Source organism: Lagenorhynchus albirostris, chromosome 1, assembly GCF_949774975.1.
Source record: "Lagenorhynchus albirostris chromosome 1, mLagAlb1.1, whole genome shotgun sequence".
Lineage (NCBI taxonomy): Eukaryota > Metazoa > Chordata > Mammalia > Artiodactyla > Delphinidae > Lagenorhynchus > Lagenorhynchus albirostris.
The window spans coordinates 15,008,443-15,028,964 of NC_083095.1; the positions used below are offsets into that span (position 1 = coordinate 15,008,443).

The 20,522-nt window shown below is 37.8% G+C and overlaps 1 protein-coding gene across 2 annotated transcripts in view; it reads right to left on the reverse strand.

The window, feature by feature from the left end:
- Positions 1-3,753: 3,753 nt before the first annotated feature.
- TTC8 (tetratricopeptide repeat domain 8) overlaps positions 3,754-20,522 on the reverse strand; it is a 51,150-nt gene continuing 34,381 nt past the window's right edge. For both annotated transcript variants that reach the window (XM_060166004.1, XM_060165993.1), the window contains 6 exons: positions 19,793-19,903; positions 11,344-11,483; positions 9,824-9,998; positions 9,388-9,510; positions 6,522-6,605; positions 3,754-4,347 (listed from right to left, as the gene is read on the reverse strand). In XM_060166004.1, the coding sequence (XP_060021987.1) occupies positions 4,231-4,347; positions 6,522-6,605; positions 9,388-9,510; positions 9,824-9,998; positions 11,344-11,483; positions 19,793-19,903 (750 nt within the window). In that variant the 3' untranslated portion in view covers positions 3,754-4,230. The remainder of the gene's footprint in view (positions 4,348-6,521; positions 6,606-9,387; positions 9,511-9,823; positions 9,999-11,343; positions 11,484-19,792; positions 19,904-20,522) is intronic.

Here is a 20,522-nt window from a genome sequence, read left to right on the forward strand (position 1 = left end):
GTGGCACATATATACAATGGAATATTACTCAGCCATAAAAAGAAATGAAATTGAGTTATTTGTAGTGAGGTGGATGGACCTAGAGTCTGTCATACAGAGTGAAGTAAGTCAGAAAGAGAAAAACAAATACCGTAGGCTAACACATATATATGTAATCTAAAAACAAAAACAAAAAATGGTCATGAAGAACCCAGGGGCAAGACGAGAATAAAGACGCAGACCTACTAGAGAACGGACTTGAGGACACGGGGAGGGGGAAGGGTAAGCTGGGACATAGTGAGAGAGTGGCATGGACATATATACACTACCAAATGTAAAATAGATAGCTAGTGGGAAGCAGCCGCACAGCACAGGGAGATCAGCTCGGTTCTTTGTGACCACCTAGAGGGGTGGGATAGGGAGGGTTGGAGGGAGGGAGATGCAAGAGGGAGGAGATATGGGGACATATGTATATGTATAACTGATTCACTTTGTTATAAAGCAGAAAATAACACAGCATTGTAAAGCAATTATACTCCAATAAAGATGTTAAAAAATAATAATAATGAACAAATTCTGTTAATGGGTGTGAAGTTTCTACTGGGCATAGCAAAAGTGTTTTTAAATTGATTATAGTGATGGCTGCCTAACTGTGCATATGTTAAAAGCCATAAATGGTACACTTTAAAAGCAAGAATTGTGTGGTACATGAATATTATCTTTAAAAACTGTTATGTTAAAAACAACAACAACAACTCTGGATTTGCTAATGACAGTCATTAATGACCTCAGCGAGAGCAGCTGAGTAGTGGTAGGGGTTGAAGCCAGACTGAAGAGGGTCAAGAAACAAATGGAAGATGAGGACGTAGGCAACAAACATCACCTGCCCTTTCTAGATGTTCTGACAAAGGAGATAAAGGAGTTCTAGAAAGGGGAAGGTTTACAGGGACTGTGATGTTTTAAAAAGGAAAAAGAGAGAAAATCCAGTAGAGAGAAAATGTTGGAGCCCATGGAAACTTCAGTTTCAAACACTGGAAGAAGATCTATCTTCTCTGATTTAAAACAGAAAAAATATTTCTTCCTAATATCTGTCTAAATATGACCTTTTCTTCCCTAAGATAATGTGGTGGCTTTCTCCAAGAGTTCCCATCATTTACATTTTACCAATTACTCCTTATTAGTCAGGATTCAGGTAATGGAAAGTATCACATTGCAAGAAATATAGCCTCCAAGGATTATAATTTAATCTTTATGTAATCCTTATTCTTTTATCTCCAGAATTGGACTTTAATACTGAGGACGTAAAATGACAGCATCTCTCAAAAATGTTAAATTTTTAGTCAGCCAAAAATAGGACTAAGGCCATCAATATGGAAGGATGTAAAACTGTGGTTATTTTCAAATCAATAGATAAACTTTTTCCCCTAATATCTGAGCCTAGATAACCATTTTAGAACTCTGGAACATATCCGTGGATCATTCCAATTTACCTATTCCCTAGAATTTAAAACTATCCAGTAATGGCCTTTTACCAAAACTTAATTTCTGGGTTCATTATTTTCCAAGACTGAGTCCTCCTGCGGTAGTTCTAAAATCTTTGTTATTTTTCTGAATGCTTAAATTCAATTCCAGCTGAAAGCTCTTGATAAAAATCCCTGATATTGGTCTTCCCTGGTGGTGCAGTGGTTAAGAATCCGCCTACCAATGCAGGGGACACGGGTTCGAGCCTCGGTCCGGGAAGATCCCACATGCTGTGGAGCAACTAAGCCCGCGAGCCACAACTACTGAAGCCCGCGCACCTAGAGCCCGTGCTCCACAACAATAGAAGCCACCACAATGAGAAGCCTGCGCACTGTAACAAAAAGTAGCCCCCACTTGCCGCAACAAGAGAGTCTGCACGCAGCAACGAAGACCCAATGCAGCCAAAAATAAATAAAATTTTTTAAAAAATCCCTCATATTAATAAAGAGTTGGTGGTGGAAACTATAGTAATGTGTTATCTTTATTAATTTTCCTATTTCTAGGCCATAAATTATATCCTGATGGGTGCTCTGATGCAGGGAAATACCATTCAGAAATGTAACACAACAGTAGTACCATAGGGAACTGGTTCAGATATGACCCTTTTGAAAAGGAAGAACGTCTAACCTCGGCAATTATTCATTGTAGGCAGCCTTCTTGCCATATCTCATTTTCATCAGCTGGAAGCTCAATAATGTTAGTTTCAGCTGAACAATTTATATATGGATAGAACACTTTTTTAATCATGGTAGAAGACAATTGTTAACCTTCCTGATATAGAAACGTTGGCACAGAAGCCAGAAGTTATATGGTCCAGAAATAATTTTGCTACAAAATATATGTAGCTTCTGATGCAGTGTTATGTCATCATTCTGCCCTTAGCCATCCTGACTCATTCTTTGCATTGGTGTTCACATTGAATTAACATAAATTCAAGACAAAAATCTCTCCATATCACCTTAGGAATGCTGGCTCATTAATTTTTTTGCTGTGTTAATAGTCCCTTATAATTCAACTTTACTAATGCATGTAACATTCATTTTAAACAATAGTAGCTTTATTTACAGGAGAAACACTAAGAGGAGATTTGACATAGTAGTTAAGAACACATACTCCAGGGCCACACAGAAATCTGCTGTTACCCTTATACCCATTCCTTTATAATGTGCATTTGGCTCCCGAGTATGTGCTCTTACCCACTGTATTAAATGTGCATTTGAATCCCAGCTCCGCCATTTAATAGCTTTAGAATTTGGGCACGTAATTTGACTGTGCCTCTGTGCCTCATTTTTTTCATGAGTAAAATGGGAGTAACAGCATTTCATAGGACTGCAATGGGAATTAAATGAATTACTCCATATCAAGTGCTCCAGAACAGTGCTGGGTACATACAACATCCTCAGTAAACGCTAGCCACTGTTATTAGTTCTTATTTTAAATTAACTAAGAAAATAATTCACAATATAAAATTTGAACCTAAATATTACATACAGTGTTAGGAAATCTGATAGTGCTTGAGGAAATGCTCGCAAGCTGAACGAGCACTGGCATATCATGGAGAACCAGGGGAGGTTCAAGTCTGAAGTGCAGGAGCAGGTCTTGTTTCCAGCCTTACCAACCAGCAGTGTGACTCTGGGCGTGGCCTCCTCCTGTTCCATGGAGAGATTCATCTACATAGTCTCTGAAATTACTTCCAGCCTCAAACAGTCTATTCCTTGAATTCACATTTTTTGTGTTCTGTCAGCTAAGTAGTACTATTTGTGTAATCTGAACAGAAACAAATGAATACCTGCAAAATAGTTTTCATAAAGTTAAAAAAAGGTAAAGTAACATAGATAGAGCCCAAAGCCCAAAATATGAATGTGAGTGGCCTTGGCCCTTTAACGCATTTTGTGGTATGAACACCTCAATGAGAATTCCACTAAATACTGGAGAGGAGAGCCTGTCTAGGATTTTACAACGCACAGTATTGGGTCCAGCCTAGCCTTCTCAGGGCTGACCACAGGGGACTTCTGGCCTATGACTCCATTTCTAATCCTGATATTCTTATATTGACAACATGATAGCCCATAAATAGCTTCTCAGGAAAAAGCAAAATTGATCGCACATCATTTCAAATAAAATTAGAATAAAGACTTGATTTCTAAGACTCCTGGACTTCTGGAAAACTTTTTTTAACTGACATGACTGAAATAAAAACTCCTGAAAAATAACGGAATGATGGTGTTTTATACACATTTATTTTAAAGCATAATATATAAGAAAAAGTAGAGTGTCTCACAAAGCATTTGATAAAAAATAGCTTTAAGTACAAATTTTAATCTCTAAAGTCTCTACCAAGGATAAGTATATACACTTTTAGTCATAAAAGTGCAATTTTAAAGGCAGATTTCAGACCTCTTAAGCTACATGATAGCTAATGGCCAGGACATTAAAAATGTGCATTTATAAAAATTTGAGGAAGTTCATGAAAATGTTTTGTAAACATTACAAACAAACATCTACCATATAATGTGGGAGGTTTCATAATCTGCTTACAAATGCTTAAATCCTGTCTTTTATAACACTATCTTATAAAGTTATTATTATAAAGTTTTAAATATTCTGGTTTAGATTTCCTTACGTCACCTTCACTAATATCAAGCACAGGTCTGTACTACACATATATATACACTACTTTTTCCCTTGCATAATGTTCCTCCCTAAGAATATCTTTAGTCTGAGGAAAACTCAGAGCATAGCAAAATGCTGCTTTAACTGCTTAATTAAATGTTGAGTGTCCACGTGATCTGGAAATGCTGCTTCAGACTTTTGAGCAGCAATGTAGCTCCTCTGTAGATCTCCCATCTGTAACAAAGACCAGACCAGAATAAGACCACAGAATGAGAACCAGAAAAAAAAAAAAAAAAAGACATAGTATCTGCACAATGTAGAAACCCAAGGTGAATTGCTTGATTGTGCTACTTTGATTTAAAATTTTTTTCACCTAGATTACAACTCAATCTTGAAAAAACATGAGAAAAGTAAAATAACCAATTAATAAATAATTTCTGCTCTATTACAGTTGTCTAGTTATGAATTCATAAACCTGTGTTTTCTTTTCCTGTCACTGATAGTTATCATAAAAATAAACTGATGTCTGCATGCTAAAACAGCCAGCTCGGTAAGAAAACTATTTGTAATGTACCACAGACAATGACATATTTTGATTAGGGTATTATCTTTTAGACAGAAAATTCAAGTAAAAACTATTGTATTTAAGATACAATAACATGTTCTGGGAGCTTTTAAATGGTTGCTAACACAGTAATGTTGGGCAGATAACCTGGTTTTAAAAGTTTATAAAGGACATATCTGATTTTCTTTTCTTTTTTTTTTTTTGCAGTACACGGGCCTCTCACTGTTGTGGCCTCTCCCATAGCGGAGCACAGGCTCTGGACACGCAGGCTCAGCGGCCATGGCTCACGGGCTTAGCCACTCTGCGGCATGTGGGATCCTCCTGGACCGGGGCATGAACCCGTGTCCCCTGCATCGGCAGGCGGACTCTCAACCACTGCGCCACCAGGGAAGCCCAACATATCTGATTTTCAATAAACTTTATGTTAAAGTCCAGTCCCCAAGGAAAACACACACAGTAACCAAATCCATCTGAATGTATTTTGATTCATGTATACATTTCTACAAAGAGAAAGCTTTTTAGTGTGTACACACCAAAAAAACCCAAAACAAATCTAGATCATTCACTTCTGGTAGTTTTTTGGTAACATGCATATGAATTAAAAACGTAAGTTTCCTTTTTTAAATCATAGCATTTCTTTTCAACATGCAATTTTCTCTTATGGAAATGTAGCCTTTGGCTTAAAGAAATATTTCATTTGCATTATATATTATTAAAATGTAATAATAGTCCTGAAAGAAAGTAATCAAGGCTTCTTTGTGGTTTAACTAAGTGGCAGCACAGTGCAGTGGAAAATATGTGGGAATCCTTGGGAGCTGGGCATGAATTCTGCCATGGGACTCCAGGGAAGTCTTTTAAGTTCCAGAAGCCCTGGGTTCCATTAGAATATAAGCTGCACGAGGTAGAGGTTTCTGTTTTACTCATTGCTAACATCCTCTGTGCCGACAACAGTGCCTGGTACGTAGCAGAGGCTCAACAAATGAAACATCAGTTGTATGAAAAAATGAGTAGGGGAGGTAAGTGTTACCTACATCGCAGGGTTGTTGAGAGAATTAGCGGTTCAGAGAGCACCTGGAACAGTGGCCAGCACTTAACACGCACTCAAAAATGACAACTTATGAATAACAGCTTATTTTATTTTCAAAACAGAAATGAAAGTGCAAATGACTTCACATTCATGCTATGAAAAATGATTTTTATAATGTCTTTTGGTCTATAAAGAGTCTTTACATCAGCAAACATTTTTAGCCATTTCCTTATCCTCAAAACTCACCTTCCATGTTAAAGTAAGGTTTCCAAGTCAAAGTTATTAGATGACTTTTGTTTGTTTCCTCTTATTGTTAAAATGGCACATGATTCCTTTTAGCTCTTGGATGTTAACTGACTTGTAACACAGTATCAATGGTTGCATTTTCCCCATATTGTTCATAGCTAAAACAGCTTTCACTAATATCCCTAATTTTACAGCATCATGCCAGACTTGATGGCAATATGACCTACAAATAATATACAGGATTTCCTTGTTGCAAACGCTAATTACTAAATCCTTCCCAAACCAGGAGTTAATGAATAGTTTTTCAATGATTAAATGTCATATCTGAAAACATAAAATAATTCTTCTGCAATCTATAATGGTGTTAAGTTTAGCTAATATTCAGTGATAAATATACTTAAAGTGTATTAAACTGTCCCTCGACATATGTGTACATAATAATTAAGTGTTGAAAAAAATAATCTCTCAGGAAGTTATGGGTAGAATGTCCTTATTTAACTGCACATTGTTTTAAAAGCAAGAAATAAAAACAAACAGGTCAGATGATAAATTGACAAAGAAAGAGAATACCTTATCAGAAACTGTTGCAAAATTAAAATGCGGTTCATACATGTGGGGTGCTAAAGATGAAGCAGTTTGTAACAGTGCTCTTGCCTGTGTTAAAAAAAAAGGAAAGAAAAGAGAAACCAAAGCTATATGAGCATATATTAGCACTGTATTTGTGATTTTTTTTGTTTATTTTGGTAAAAGAATACTTTACCCAGGATAGGACTTTAATAAACATAACCCTGTAATAAATAAGATGAATTCCTCATGAAATACAACTTACTGATAACCAGGAACTACCTATATCTTGCCAAAATTATATTAATAATAAAATGCTTCAAAATATGGAAAAAATGATGGAATCCAAAAGTTATGTGAGAAACACTGATCTTACAAAGTTTATATTTCAGTATGATGTACAACTGAAAAATAATGCTCTCAATGCTAAAAAGTCTTATTAATCTAGTTTTTGTTGATGTTGATTGATTCAGTAGGCTTCTAATTACCTGTTCTCTAATGCAACAACAAAAACCACCAAAAAACCACTGTAAATTCAAATCCCCAATTTCTGTGCTGGATGACACTGAGCAAGCATTTATTATACTGCTGACCTGAAAATGACAACTGAAGGCGACTGAAAATGACAAGCTTTCTGTTCTCTAAAGTACTCAAAAGACAAAATTCACATCATTTTTTTGTCCCCTCTAGACTCAAAGGATCACACATTGCAGAGACCACTGAGAGACACGAGATGCCCGTACACTCATTGTTAAGATCACAAACTCAGCATTCCAAGCTGCCGAACAGCCTTTCAACTTGTAGCCAATCTTCTATGTATGACCCTGAGGACAAATTCTTTTGTCTTTTTTTAATGGAAAATAAATAATAGTTTAAATAGGATAGTGGATATTAAATTTTGTTTTATGATTTGCTATTTTTTTTAAATTGAGCTATAATTTTTAATAATAATGAAACCTTTCACCAAAACATTTCCAATCAATTGTATGCTGGAGAAACTACAGTAAGTAGGAGGGAAAGAAAATCACCAACATGGAAACAGAGAAAATCATAAGGAACACTTGCTTCAAATGGACACAGGCAAAGTTCTATGACAGAACAAGTTCCCAGTTTAGAGTAGTTAGTTTTCGTTTAAAAAATACAAATCCATTTAATTTACTTTGGGAAAATTTTGTGAAACAAAGGCAGCATCCAGTGACGTTTCTTTGCTTGTTTTATTAAGTTTATCAACGTGCTTAGGAGACCAGGCTGGAGGTTAACATCCTGGCGTGCTGCTCACTACGTCTGTGACCTTGGGTAGTTACTTACCCTCCTCTAGTCTGTTTCTTCATCTGTAAAACAGAGAATGTAATATCTATCGATGTTGATTGCCATTAATATTGTATGAGTGTATTCAGCATTTTAAACTTCTTGTTATGTAAATAATAACAGTAATAATAATAAAATTTATTAAGCATCTATCATGTGCTTTTACTACGCCAAGGGCTTTGCATGCACAATCTGCTCATCTTCACAAGCACACCTTCGGGTCAGTACTGTTATTACCCTATTTTATTTATCATCCACTCATTCCACCAATACTAAGCACCTACCGAGTGTCAGGCAATGTTTTCGATACTGAAAATATAGCAGTTAGAAGACACAGAAGGCCCCTGCTTTCATGCAGCAGCATTCTACATTTTACATATAAAGATGAAAATATCTGGTAAAATGATAAGGATTGTGAAGAAAAAAATAGTAGGAGATGTGATAGCACCTGAGGGCTCCTTTAGACTGATGTTCAAGCAGGTCTTTCTAAAAAGGCGGTAATTAAGCTAAGACCTGAATGATAAAAAGAAAAGAGTCATTTCAGGATCTGAAAGTATTTTCCAAAGGCACTACAGTAAGAACAGGTACTGCCCAGCAGCAAGCAGCTAATGTTTCTGGAGGTCAGTAGTGAAGGAGTAGTGGCAAAAGATACAGTCTGGCGGGACCCAGAGGCTAGATTAGGTGGGGCCCCGTAGGCTAAGGTTTGAAGTTCAAATTTTATTCCAAGTGCAGGGAGAAGCCTTTGGAGCATGCTAAGCAACGTAGTAATAAATAATCTTGTTTTTTGAAAATATCTTCTAGGCCAGCGGTCCCCAACCTTTTTGGCACCAGGGACCGGTTTTGTGGAAGACAGGTTTTCCACGGGCGGGGGTGAGGGAGTGGGGCACGGTTCAGATGGCGATGGGGAGCGATGCAGGGCGGCAGATGAAGCTTCCGCTCGCTCGCCCGCCGCTCGCCTCCTGCTGTGCCGCCCAGGTCCTAACAGGCTTCAGCCCAGGGGTTGGGGACCCCTGCTCTGGGCTGCTCTGAGGGAGATGTATTATAGGGTGCTACTCCTTGCTGATGGAAGTGGAAACAAAAGCAAGAGCTAGGAGACCCTTGTAGTCACCCAGGCAGGAGATGAGAGCAGCTTGGAGAAGGGGGCTGGGAGGGGAGGACTGAAGAGGTGGGGGTAGAACTGACAGGGCTCACTGGACAGCACGGAGGCAAAGGGTGGCAGGGAAGGCACTCAGAAAAGACAGGTTTCGAGGGTGGGTCCTAGGATTTTGGCTTGAGCAGCTGGATGGCGGATGTGGGGCGGTGTGAGTGGTGGAACAGTTCACGAAGATAGGGAAGCCTGGGGAGGTGCAGATTTGTCCTAATAAAATCAAGGGCTCTATTTTGGATACTGAAAGGTTAAGTAACTTGTCCAAGGTCACACTGCTAACACGTGACAGAGCTGGGATCAAACCCAGGCCAGTCAGACTCCAGAGCTCATTTTAAAATTATAACGTAAAGAGAGCTGCACGTGACAGTTTTCTTTGAAGAAAGAAAACTGTCCACAGTAACCCGGTAGTTCACTGACCTGTTCGACATGGCCCTTCCGCATCTCCAGCACGGCCAGGTTGTTGTAGGCCTCTGCGTGGTTATTGTTGTTGACCAGAGCCAGCCTGAAGCACTGATGGGCCAGATTTGTATCTCCTATTCCCTACAAAAGAAAAGCACAAACTCGTACACACAGATCCATTCACTTCCCCCTGCCACCTCCGTCCTCCTTTCCTCATACAAATCTTGTGGCCAACACAGAATAAACAACATAGTACCAACACAGGAGTCAAGTGTGAATTGTACATAAGAGGATTTAACCTAAGAAGATAAAATGAGCTGCAGTGACCCCCAGCAATCTCCAAATTGCTACAAAGGCTGTAACCAAACCTGGATTTCCAATATCTGAAAACTTCTTCAAACTAACATGTGGCTATCTTCTCTATTACAGAAATTATATTACAGAAACGACATACCACAGCTACATGTCCCAAGTTGTACCAGACGTCAGCTGTCTCTTCTTCATTTTCAGCCAGAGAAAGGGCACGTTCGAATGAGGTCAGAGTCATATCATACTGCTGGGCATAGAAGCAACAGAGCCCCAGGTTGTTAAAAAGCTGGCAGTTATAGACACCCATCTGCAGGAGTCGCCTTTTGGAAAAAGAGCACACATAGTTTGGTGTCAGACCAACTTTATAAATATTAAGACATATTTTTTACAAAGTTAGAAATGAATTCACTTTATAATTTTTAATACCCTCCAAAGAACATAAAGTATTATAGTAAATGAAAAATATTTTAGAGCAAATACAAAAGCATGTCTTTTGTAATGGTACTAGTCATAGGAAATGCATCCAGAGGCAAGGTCAGAAATAACTTACATCACTTTTTTTTTCCCCAAAAGCTTTGTTAGAGAGTCAAAATAATCAATAAATAGTCACATAAAGTAAAACCCACACATTTTTGCCTCATACAGCTTTGGTGCTTGTAGGTAAATTTCTAAGAGCTTCTAGTCAAATTTGAGGCCCGTGTTTAGCATTTACCGCCAAGTTTTCAGCTGAGTTGGATGCTGTTTTTGGTTATTTGTATTGTGTGGTTTAGCTGCATCTAACGACCTCCGATGAGCTTCTACTCAGGAAGACAAGATTGTCAGAGGATTCCCATGTTATCCACTTAGCTTTCACACTGCAGCTCAAGAACCTCATTTTGCTTCTATGTGTCATTAATCCCAAAGGATGAGAGTTCAAATAAGCATATGAAAATCACCCCAGCTGCCCCAAGGAACCCATGAGCCACTGTAGGGGTAGGCGAGTGGAGTCAGCTGTATGTGCGCTACATTCATATTATTGTTTTATGCTTCAACATATATTTGGAAAGAACTCTTGTCAGCTGCCAGTTATCTCCTTGTATACTACCCAGGGGCTAAAGAGGAAATCATAATTAAAAAATTAATTTCAGGAACCATCTATAGGATAAAATAAGTACGTGTTCAAAGAACCAGTGAGAATAATTTGTTTAGATTTTGAAAAAATATTTGGACAAGAGTTGACAATACTTCACAAAACCGGAATCCTGTTTAAGGTCCTCATCAGGATTAGGGCCTGGGGCCCACTGCTCTTTGCAAATCACATTACTATTTTACCTTCAGGGTCTTGATATTATGTACAGTGGTATTAATGGAGGCAGTGATGTGGAAGTGCTTCTAGGAACTGTTAACCTGTTATTGGCGGATAACAAAACGGCCAATTTATACAATGACAAGGTGTTTAAAACTCAGGCAATTATCCAGGTGTGTTTCTGCAAGATGCCAAATACTTGTGCATTTCCAAATTATTAGATATAGCTTTAATATTCATAAAACATCTGGATGCTTGAATTTTTAGTCTCATATAGACATGGCCTAAACATTATTTCTCTACATTTTCATCCCATCTTTATTACTGTTGCATCACTATTTCATAGGAAAGCAGTTCTACAAATTGAATGTAAAGTGCACCTGTAAAACCGGAGGGCTACTTCTGGTTGATCAGAGTAAAAATGGTTGCTTCCAATGCATGCAATGGCTTCCACATGAGTATTGTCCTGTTTCAAAACCTCTTTGTAGTATTCAGTGGCTGATGAAATATTGTTCATTTCCTATTCTCCATCAAGACAGAAGAGCAATACTGTATTAATATTGGACAAGAAATTATTTTTATTCTGACTGGTTTAGATTATTTTATTCAATTAAATATTTATTAAGAGCCTACCGTATGCCAGACTCTGTTCTAGGCCCTGGGGACACAATGTGAACAATAAGATAAAATTACAGTCAGCCCTCTGTATCTGCAGGTTCTGTAACCACGATTTCAACAAGCCACAGATCAAAAATTTTCAGAAAAAAATTCCAGAAAATTCCAAAAAGCAAAACTTGAATTTGCTGTACTAGCAAGTATTTATATAGCATTTACATTGTATTTATAGCTAGTTATATAGCATTTACATTGTATTAGGTATTATAAGCAATCTAGAGATGATTTAAAGTATACAGACGGATGTGGGTAGGTTATATGCAAATCCTATGCCATTTTATATAAGGGCCTTGAGCGTCCATGGGTTTTGGCAACCAAGGGGTCCTGGAACCAATCCCCCCTGGATACGGGAAGACGGCTGTACTGTCCTCAAGGAGGTTACATCTGGTAGGAAGACAAACAAATGAACAACTATCTAAGAGGAAGTTCTTTCAGTTTTTCACCACTGAGTAGGATGTTAGCTGTGGGTCTGTCATATATGGACTTTATTATGTTGAGGTATGTTCCTCTATGCCCATTTTCTTTCTTTTTTTTTTTTTTTTTTGCCGTACGCGGGCTTCTCACTGTTGTGGCCTCTCCCGTTGCGGAGCACAGGCTCCAGACGCGCAGGCTCAGCGGCCATGGCTCACGGGCCCAGCCGCTCCGCGGCATGTGGGATCTTCCCGGACCGGGACACGAACCCGTGTCCCCTGCATCGGCAGGCGGACTCTCAACCACTGCACCACCAGGGAAGCCCTATGCCCATTTTCTTGAGAGTTTTTTATCATAAATGGATGCTGAATTTTCTCAAAAGTTTTTTCTGCCATCTATTGAGATGATCATATGGTTTTTAGTATTCAAGCTGTTAATGTGGTGTATCACATTGATTGATTTGCGAATATTGAAAAATCCTTGCATCCCTGGGATAAATCCCACTTGATGATGGTGTGATCCTTTTAAGGTATTGTTGGATTTGGTTTGTTAATATTTTGTTGAAGATTTCTGCATTTCCTCTAAGATCAGGAACAAGACAAGGATGCCCACTCTCACCACTTTTATTCAACATAGAGTTGGAAGTCCTAGCCACAGCAACCAGACAAGAAAAAGAAATAAAAGGAATCCAAATTGGAAAGGAAGAAGTAAAACTGTCACTGTTTGCAGATGACATGAGACTATACACAGAAATTCCTCAAGACACCACCAGAAAACTACTAGAGCTCATCAATGAATTCAGTTACATTACAGAATACAAAATTAATACATAGAAATCTGTTGTATTTCTATACACTAACAACAAACTATCAGAAAGAGAAATTAAAGAAACATCCCATTTACCATTGCGACAAAAAGAATAAAATACTAGGAATAAACCTATCAAAGGAGGTAAAAGATCTATACTTGGAAAACTATAAGACACTAATGAAAGAAATTGAAGATGACACAAACAGATGGAAAGATATACTATGTTCTTGGATTGGAAAAATCAATACTGTTAAAATGACTATACTACCCAAGGCAATCTACAGGTTTGATGCAATCCCTATCAAAATAGCAATGGCATTTTTCACAGAACTAGAAAAAGTAATTTTAAAATTTGTATGGAGACACAGAAGACCCTAAATAGCCAAAACAATCTTAAGAAAGAAGAACAGAGCTGGAGGAATCATACTTCAGACTATACTACAAAGCTACAGTAATGAAAACAGTATGGTGGACTTCCCTGGTGGCCTAGTGATTGGGATTCTGGGCTTTCACTGTGGTGGCCCGGGTTCAATCCCTGGATCCCTGGTCAGGGAAATCCCGCAAGCTGCACGGTGCAGCCAAAAACAACAACAAACAAACAAAACCAGTATGGTGCTGGCATAAAACCAGACAGACATATAGATCAATGGAACAGAATAGAGAGCCCAGAAATAAAACCAGGTACTTATGGTCAATTAATCTACCACAAAGGAGGCAAGAATATACAATGAAGAAAAGACAGTCTCTTCAATAAGTGGTGCTGAGAAAACTGGACAGTTACATGTAAAAGAATGAAATTAGAACATTTTTTTCACACCATATTCAAAAATAAACTCAAAATGGATTAAAGACCTAAATGTAACACCAGAAACCATAAAACTCCTAGGAGAAAACATAGGCAGAACACTCTTTGACATATATCGTAGCAATATTTTTTTGGATCTGTCTCCTAAAGCAGGGGTCCCCAATCCCCAGGCCATGGACCAGTATCGGTCCATGGCCTGTTAGGAACTGCTCCACACAGCAGGAGGTGAGCAGTGGGCGAGCGAGCAAAGCTTCATCTGCAGCTCCCCATTGCTCCCCATCACTCGCATTACCACCTGAACCACCCCCCCCGCCCCCATCTGTGGAAAAATTATCTTCCACGAAACTGGTCCCTGGTGCCAAAAAGGTTGGGGGCCGCTGTCCTAAAGCAAAGGAAATTAAAGGAAAAATAAGCAAATGGGAACTAAATAGACTTAAAAGCTTTTGCACAGCAAAGGAAACCACTGACAGAATGAAAAGACAGCCTAATGAATGGGAGAAAATATATGCAACTCATATGACTGATAAATGGTTAGTATCCAAAATATATAAACAGCTCATACGATTCAACATCAAAAAATAAACAACCCAATTAAAAAATGGGCAGAAGACCTGAATTGATATTTTTCCAAAGAGGTCATTCAGATGGCCAACATACACATGAAAAGATGCTCAATATCATTAATCATCAAAGAAATGCAAATTAAAGCCACAATGATATATCACCTTACACCTGTCAGAATGGCTGTCATCAAAAAGACCATAACTAACAAATGCTGGCAAGGATGTGGAGAAAAGGGAACCCTCGTATATTGTTGGTCAGAATGCAAATTGGTGCAGCCACAGTGGAAGACAGTATGGTGGTTTCTCAAAAAACTAAAAATACAACTACCATATGACCCAGCAATTCCACTCCTGAGTATATATCTGAAAAAAACAAAAACACTAATTCGAAAAGATTCATGCACCCCAAAGTTCATACAATTGCTAAAATATGGAAATAACCTAAATGTCCATCAATAGATGCATGGATAAAGAAGATGTGATTATACACACACACACACACACACACACACACACACACACAATAGAATACTACTCAGCCATAAAAAAGAGTGAAATTTTACCATTTGCAACAACATGAATGGACTTGGAGTGTATTATGCATAATGAAATAAGTCAGGGAAAGACAAATACTATATGATGTCACTTATATATGTAATCTAAAAAATACAACAAACTAGTGAATATAACAAAAAAGAAACAGACACAGATATAGATAACAAACTAGTGGTTACCAGTGGGGAGAGGGAATGAAGGATGGGCAAGACAGGGACAGGGGATTAAGAGACACAAACTATTATGTATAAAATAAGCTACAAAAATATATTGTACAACACAGGAAATATAGCCAATATTTTATACCATAAATGGAGTATATAACATTTAAAAATTGTGAATTATTATGTTGTACACCTATAACTTATACAGTATTGTATATCAACTATATCTCAATTAAAAACTTACATCTATTAAATTTATCACCAATTTCATCAATACTATTAGTATTATGAAAATGGTTTTGACCCTATAGACTCCTAGAAAGGACTTCCCCAGGAATCTCTGAACCACACTTTGAGAAATGTTGATAATTAGAATGATTTGGGGGCCTTTCTTCCCACTCATTCCCTCATTCCCATGAGGCAAATGAGTATGGCTGTCTCAGCCCCTTCTGGGTCTCTTTAGAAGTCAACTTTCCTATAAGATGCCCACATTCTCTTCCCCGCTGTGTAGAGCAGGCTCTCCTGGGTAGGGTACACTACAGGATGGATTAGTCTGTGTAACTCAGAGATAGAACAATATTAAGTCCTTTTGGTCATAATCTAGAGCCACATGCTCCAATTCTGCTTTTATCAATAATAAAATTAATGGTTTATCCTCCATTTGTGTGAATCTTGTATCTACTTTTCAGTTGGTTCTCAAATTGGAGAAACAGGAGTGTTATTTATTAGTCCCATAAAACCCTGATATAACATCCACAGATTGATCCAAACTCATGCTTTATATATATTTTTTCACATGCTTTATATTTGAAATTCTTATTCAAAGTGCTTCCAAGATTTGGCTCCTAAAGAAAAGAGGCTTTTTCATTCATTGCTTATAGATGAAAAATAACTAAACTGTTTTCAAAACACAGGGATGTTGATACATTTGTTAGTTAACTCTGAGTTAATTTTCTCCTGAATTCTACACTGCTTTTATACACAACTATTCCACGTTCTTAATATTTTAAGAACATAAGAACCCATTGAAAAGTATAAAAAATAATTTCAATAGAAGTATATTTTCTATTTTTTGGTAAAACAAAAGCCTCGTAAAACTAAAAGGAAACAACAAATGAGCATCTTAACTCACGACCCTGTAATCCCCACCCCATACATACAATAAGTCCTTCCCTGACATGGGCTGTTTGTGTCCTCCCAAAATTCATATTGAAGCCCTAATCCCCAATGTGATAGTATTTAGAAGTGGAACCTTTGGGAAGTAATTAAGACATGAGTGTGGAGTCCTCATAATTGGGATTAGTGCCCTTAAAGAAGAGACACCTGAGAGATGATCTCTCTCTCCACCATATAAGGATAGAGGAAGAAGGTATCCAGACCAGGAGGATCCCTCACTAGGAACTGAAATGGCCAGCACCTTGATCTTGGACTTCCTAGCCTCCAGAGCTGTGAGAAATAAATTTCTGTTGTTTAAGTCACCCAGGTTATGGTATTTTGTTATAGTAGCCCGAGCAGACTAAGACTTTCTCCTTCCAAAGAATAATCTTCACACTCAGGATGTGACCTGACCAGTGAGCCTTAATGGCCCCATGAACCATGGGGCCCCCTGAACATGACTTATCTGGTTTCCAGGGCAACAGCACCCCACAGTACAAGGCTTCATTCAGCGTTACAGCTGCCAAACTTGGTGTATTAGTCTGCTTGGGCTGCCATAACAAAATACCATAGACTGAGCGGCTTAAACAATAGAAGTTTATTTTCTCACAGTTCTAGAGGCTAGAAGTCCAAGATCATGGTGTCAGCATGGTCGAGTTCTAGTGAGGACTCTCTTCCTGGCTTGCACCTTCTCACGGTGTCCTCTCATGAGAGAGAGAGGAACAGAGACAGAGAGAGAGGGCTCAAGTACTTTCTGTTGTCTCATCTTATAAGGGCACTAATCCCATCACAAGGGCCCTATCCTCGTGAGCTCTTCTAATCCTAATTATCTCCCAAAGGCCCTATCTCTAAATACCCTCACATTGGGGGTTAGGGCTTCAACATATGAATTGGGAGGTGGGGGGAGGGGACATAACTCAGTCTGAAACAGGTGGTAATGTCCAATTCAAAGAAGACTCCAGCCTCAATGGTCAATTGTTTCAAGGCTTTCAGTTCTATAAAATTACTTTAGTAGTCTGTATCTGTTAATCCCATACTCCTAATTTGTCCCTCCCCAACTCCCTCTCCCCTTTGGTAACCCTAAGTCTGTCTTCTGTGTCTGTGAGTCTGCTCCCCAGAGCAGACAATATTGTCCTGTAAGACAATATTGTAAATCAACTATACTTCAATAAAAAAGAAAAAAAAAAGAACATCTTAGAATGTTTGTATACTTGATTGATGGGCATGGACTTAATTTATGTAATCTCTAGGAATTTTAGACTGAAACTAACATGTTTTTGACAACCTTACATGCAGTTTTTCAAACTTGTTATTATAAAATATGTGCTGATGTTAAATAAATTTAAATGCATGTTTAAAAATCTCATAATTACAAATAGTCTCCAAATGGCTTGTACCAATGTACACTCCCAGCAACAATGTTCATACGTGACCTCTGTTCCTCCACACCCTTGACAACCTTAAATGCCACGGAACTTATTCATCTTTGTTAACTGATTAAGTAAAAACTGACACTATTGTTTGAATTTTTATTTCTTTAATCATTACTGAGATTAGACATTCAACACACCAGGTATTTACGTTTCTTTTTCTGTGAATTGTGGATTCGTGTCTTTTGCCAGTTTTCTTATCCTGTCTCTTGTCCTTTTATTATTTGTTTATGTGTATGAGGGGCTTGGGTGGGAAACCACCCTCCTGGGCTCAGGAGAGCTGGAGACACAGCTGTAGCTCGGGGATCCCTGGACACCGACTGTTTTCTCCTTCCGGATGCAATGAGCCTGTGCTGATGCTGAATTCAGTTCAAAATCCAGCGAGGCCCTGTGTTTATAAACATTCCCTTCAGAGGAGAAGCACAGATGGTTTGGTTGAGTTGTTCCAGATGTGTGTTAACCGGCGCCGGTATGAAAGGGCAGCGGGGTAGCTGAAATGCAGCTGGGGTTTGGCAGTTGTCTCGTCTTTGGGGGGACTTTACTGGCGTGGAGACGGTCAGCAGCCACTGTGTGGGCTGGAAGGACAACAATGGTCACACTGTGATCTCACCTCCACAACTGCTCTGAGGAAATACCGAGTTTCCGTGTTTACATGCTTGACCAAAATGAGAATTTATAAGTTTGTGTATGCACAGGTATGTGTCTATGTGTAATTCTCCATCAATTGGAAACCACCTGAAACCCAGCAATTGTTAAGCAATGTATAAACTGAGGAAATGAAAAGAAGCCCTTTTTTCTGTCCCAGGTACGGCAAGTATGTGCCCTGTTTGATATTTTTACCTTTTTTTGTTTGGGTTTGCTTTTATTGGTATTTTTGTTTTTACAATATAGAAAAGTTAACTTTTACGTTCTCAAATTTATCAATTTTTTTCTGTTATGGCTTTCTGACTTAGTATCATGCTCAGGAGGGTCTTCCCCGTTCCAAGTTTATACAGATAATTCATCTGTATTTTCTTCTGGAACATTCATGGTTTTAAATCTTTGAGGCACCTGGTAGCAATGGGTTCTTTTAGTATAAGAAATCATTACTCATCCAGCTCTATTTCTAAACTATTCAATAATCCAATAATCCAATTGGTTTAATAGACAATCTTTAGCACATAAATTTTCATATGTATGAATAAACACAGATTCTATTTTTGTCCTTTAAATAATCTTCAAGCATATAAATGTCACTTCAAGTGTATAAACAACCGTGGTATCATTTAAGTGATTTTATAGTAGCTACTAGTGGTTATTTTTGAACCAATTCACAGAATATTAACTCTAATTAGATTTTTAGTTATTTAAAACAAAACTGCAAATAAGAAAGTGAATTTTGCAATGATCCTCAAACTCTGTTATACTTCAGAATCACCTGGTGAGCTTGCTAAGCAGACAAAAATCTACATCCCACCTTCCAGGACATCTGATTCAGAAGGCAGAAAATGGGCCTCACTCTCAAAACACTCCCAAAGTCACTTCTATTCACAGTAAAGTTCAAGGATCACAAGAATAATATTTCCTAGGGTAATGTTTCTCATTCCAAATACCTTTTAACATAGAACAATTCAAATAAAGTTTACCATACAAAGATTTCCAGTGTATTCCTTTTCTCCTTATGTGACAATGGATTGAGGGTTAATTACTAAAGTTTGTTCCTTAGCGTTGCAGCCTACACAACATATGCCTTAAGGGATTTCTGCATGTCTATCATACTTTTCTCTGGAGGGATTCTTTCCCTTTATGTTCTTTTTTTTAAATTTATCACTTTCATTTTGGTCTTCTTTCTTCTAAATGAACATGTTGTGCTGCCTATTGTTCATTGCTTGTTCTGTACAGAAACTTGTTTAAAATGATTTATCCTTGCTAATTTTATTTGGTTGTGGTTTTAATTTTTCTTGGGGCCTTTTGTTTATTCATTTGAAAGACAGACCTTTATTTGAACTGTTCTATGTTAGAAGATATTTGAAATTAGAAACATTTAAATCCCTATCTCATACCATTCTCTATACCCTTCTATATGTCTGAAATACTTCATAATAAAAACTTAGTTTGACTAATGCATACACTAAAATCTCTTATTCTGTTGGTAAATCACAGGCCAACAATCATAATTTTATAAACTGTTATCCTTTATAAGACCCCAAGGGACTATGACCTTACTTAAGTAGCATACAACCTCAATTTTACAATAACTTTTTGAATGATATGAACCTTACCTCATAGATCCTGGCAATTCCACAAAGTAGGGCTACTTCTCCTGGAAACTTATCTAAGCCTTGTTTGAAAAGATTTAAAGCAGTCACAGGTTGATCCAATGAGATGTAAACCTAAAACCAAGATACATTTCGATAAAAGTACTGGTTCTTAAAATAATAGCATTTGTTATGACAAGTTTATAATTATTGCTTAGTAACAAATTATCTCCTAGATATTACAGTATAAAAATTTCAGAAATCTGTTGGATTAATTTCCAATAATGATACTATACTTTTATATCCACATGTTGTATATGAAGCATTCATTCATTTATTCATTCAGCAAACACTTACTGTGGACTTACTATTGTCACAGAGACTGGCCAGGACTAGAAAAGAAAGGATCAAGGGAAAATCTTTCTAGGATGGAACAGACATAAGTATATCTATAGGCTGGCACTATAAAGACCAATTATGAGGCTGATTTTGAAGATGCTGGAGAAAGAGGGACGACCCATGGAAGAAGGTCTGAGAAGGAGCCGCCGGGGAGAGCCTCTGGAGATGGTGGTTTGGGAGAAGGACCCTCGGAAATAGAGGAGAAACAGATTTGTAGGGTACAGGGTCAGGGAGTTGAGAGGGTTGGCACTTGATAGTTTCTGCTTAATTAGCAACTGGAACATTAGCGTGGATAAACCATATACTTATTAGGAATTTCTAAAATAAGAGAATTATAGTTTTATGTATAGAAACA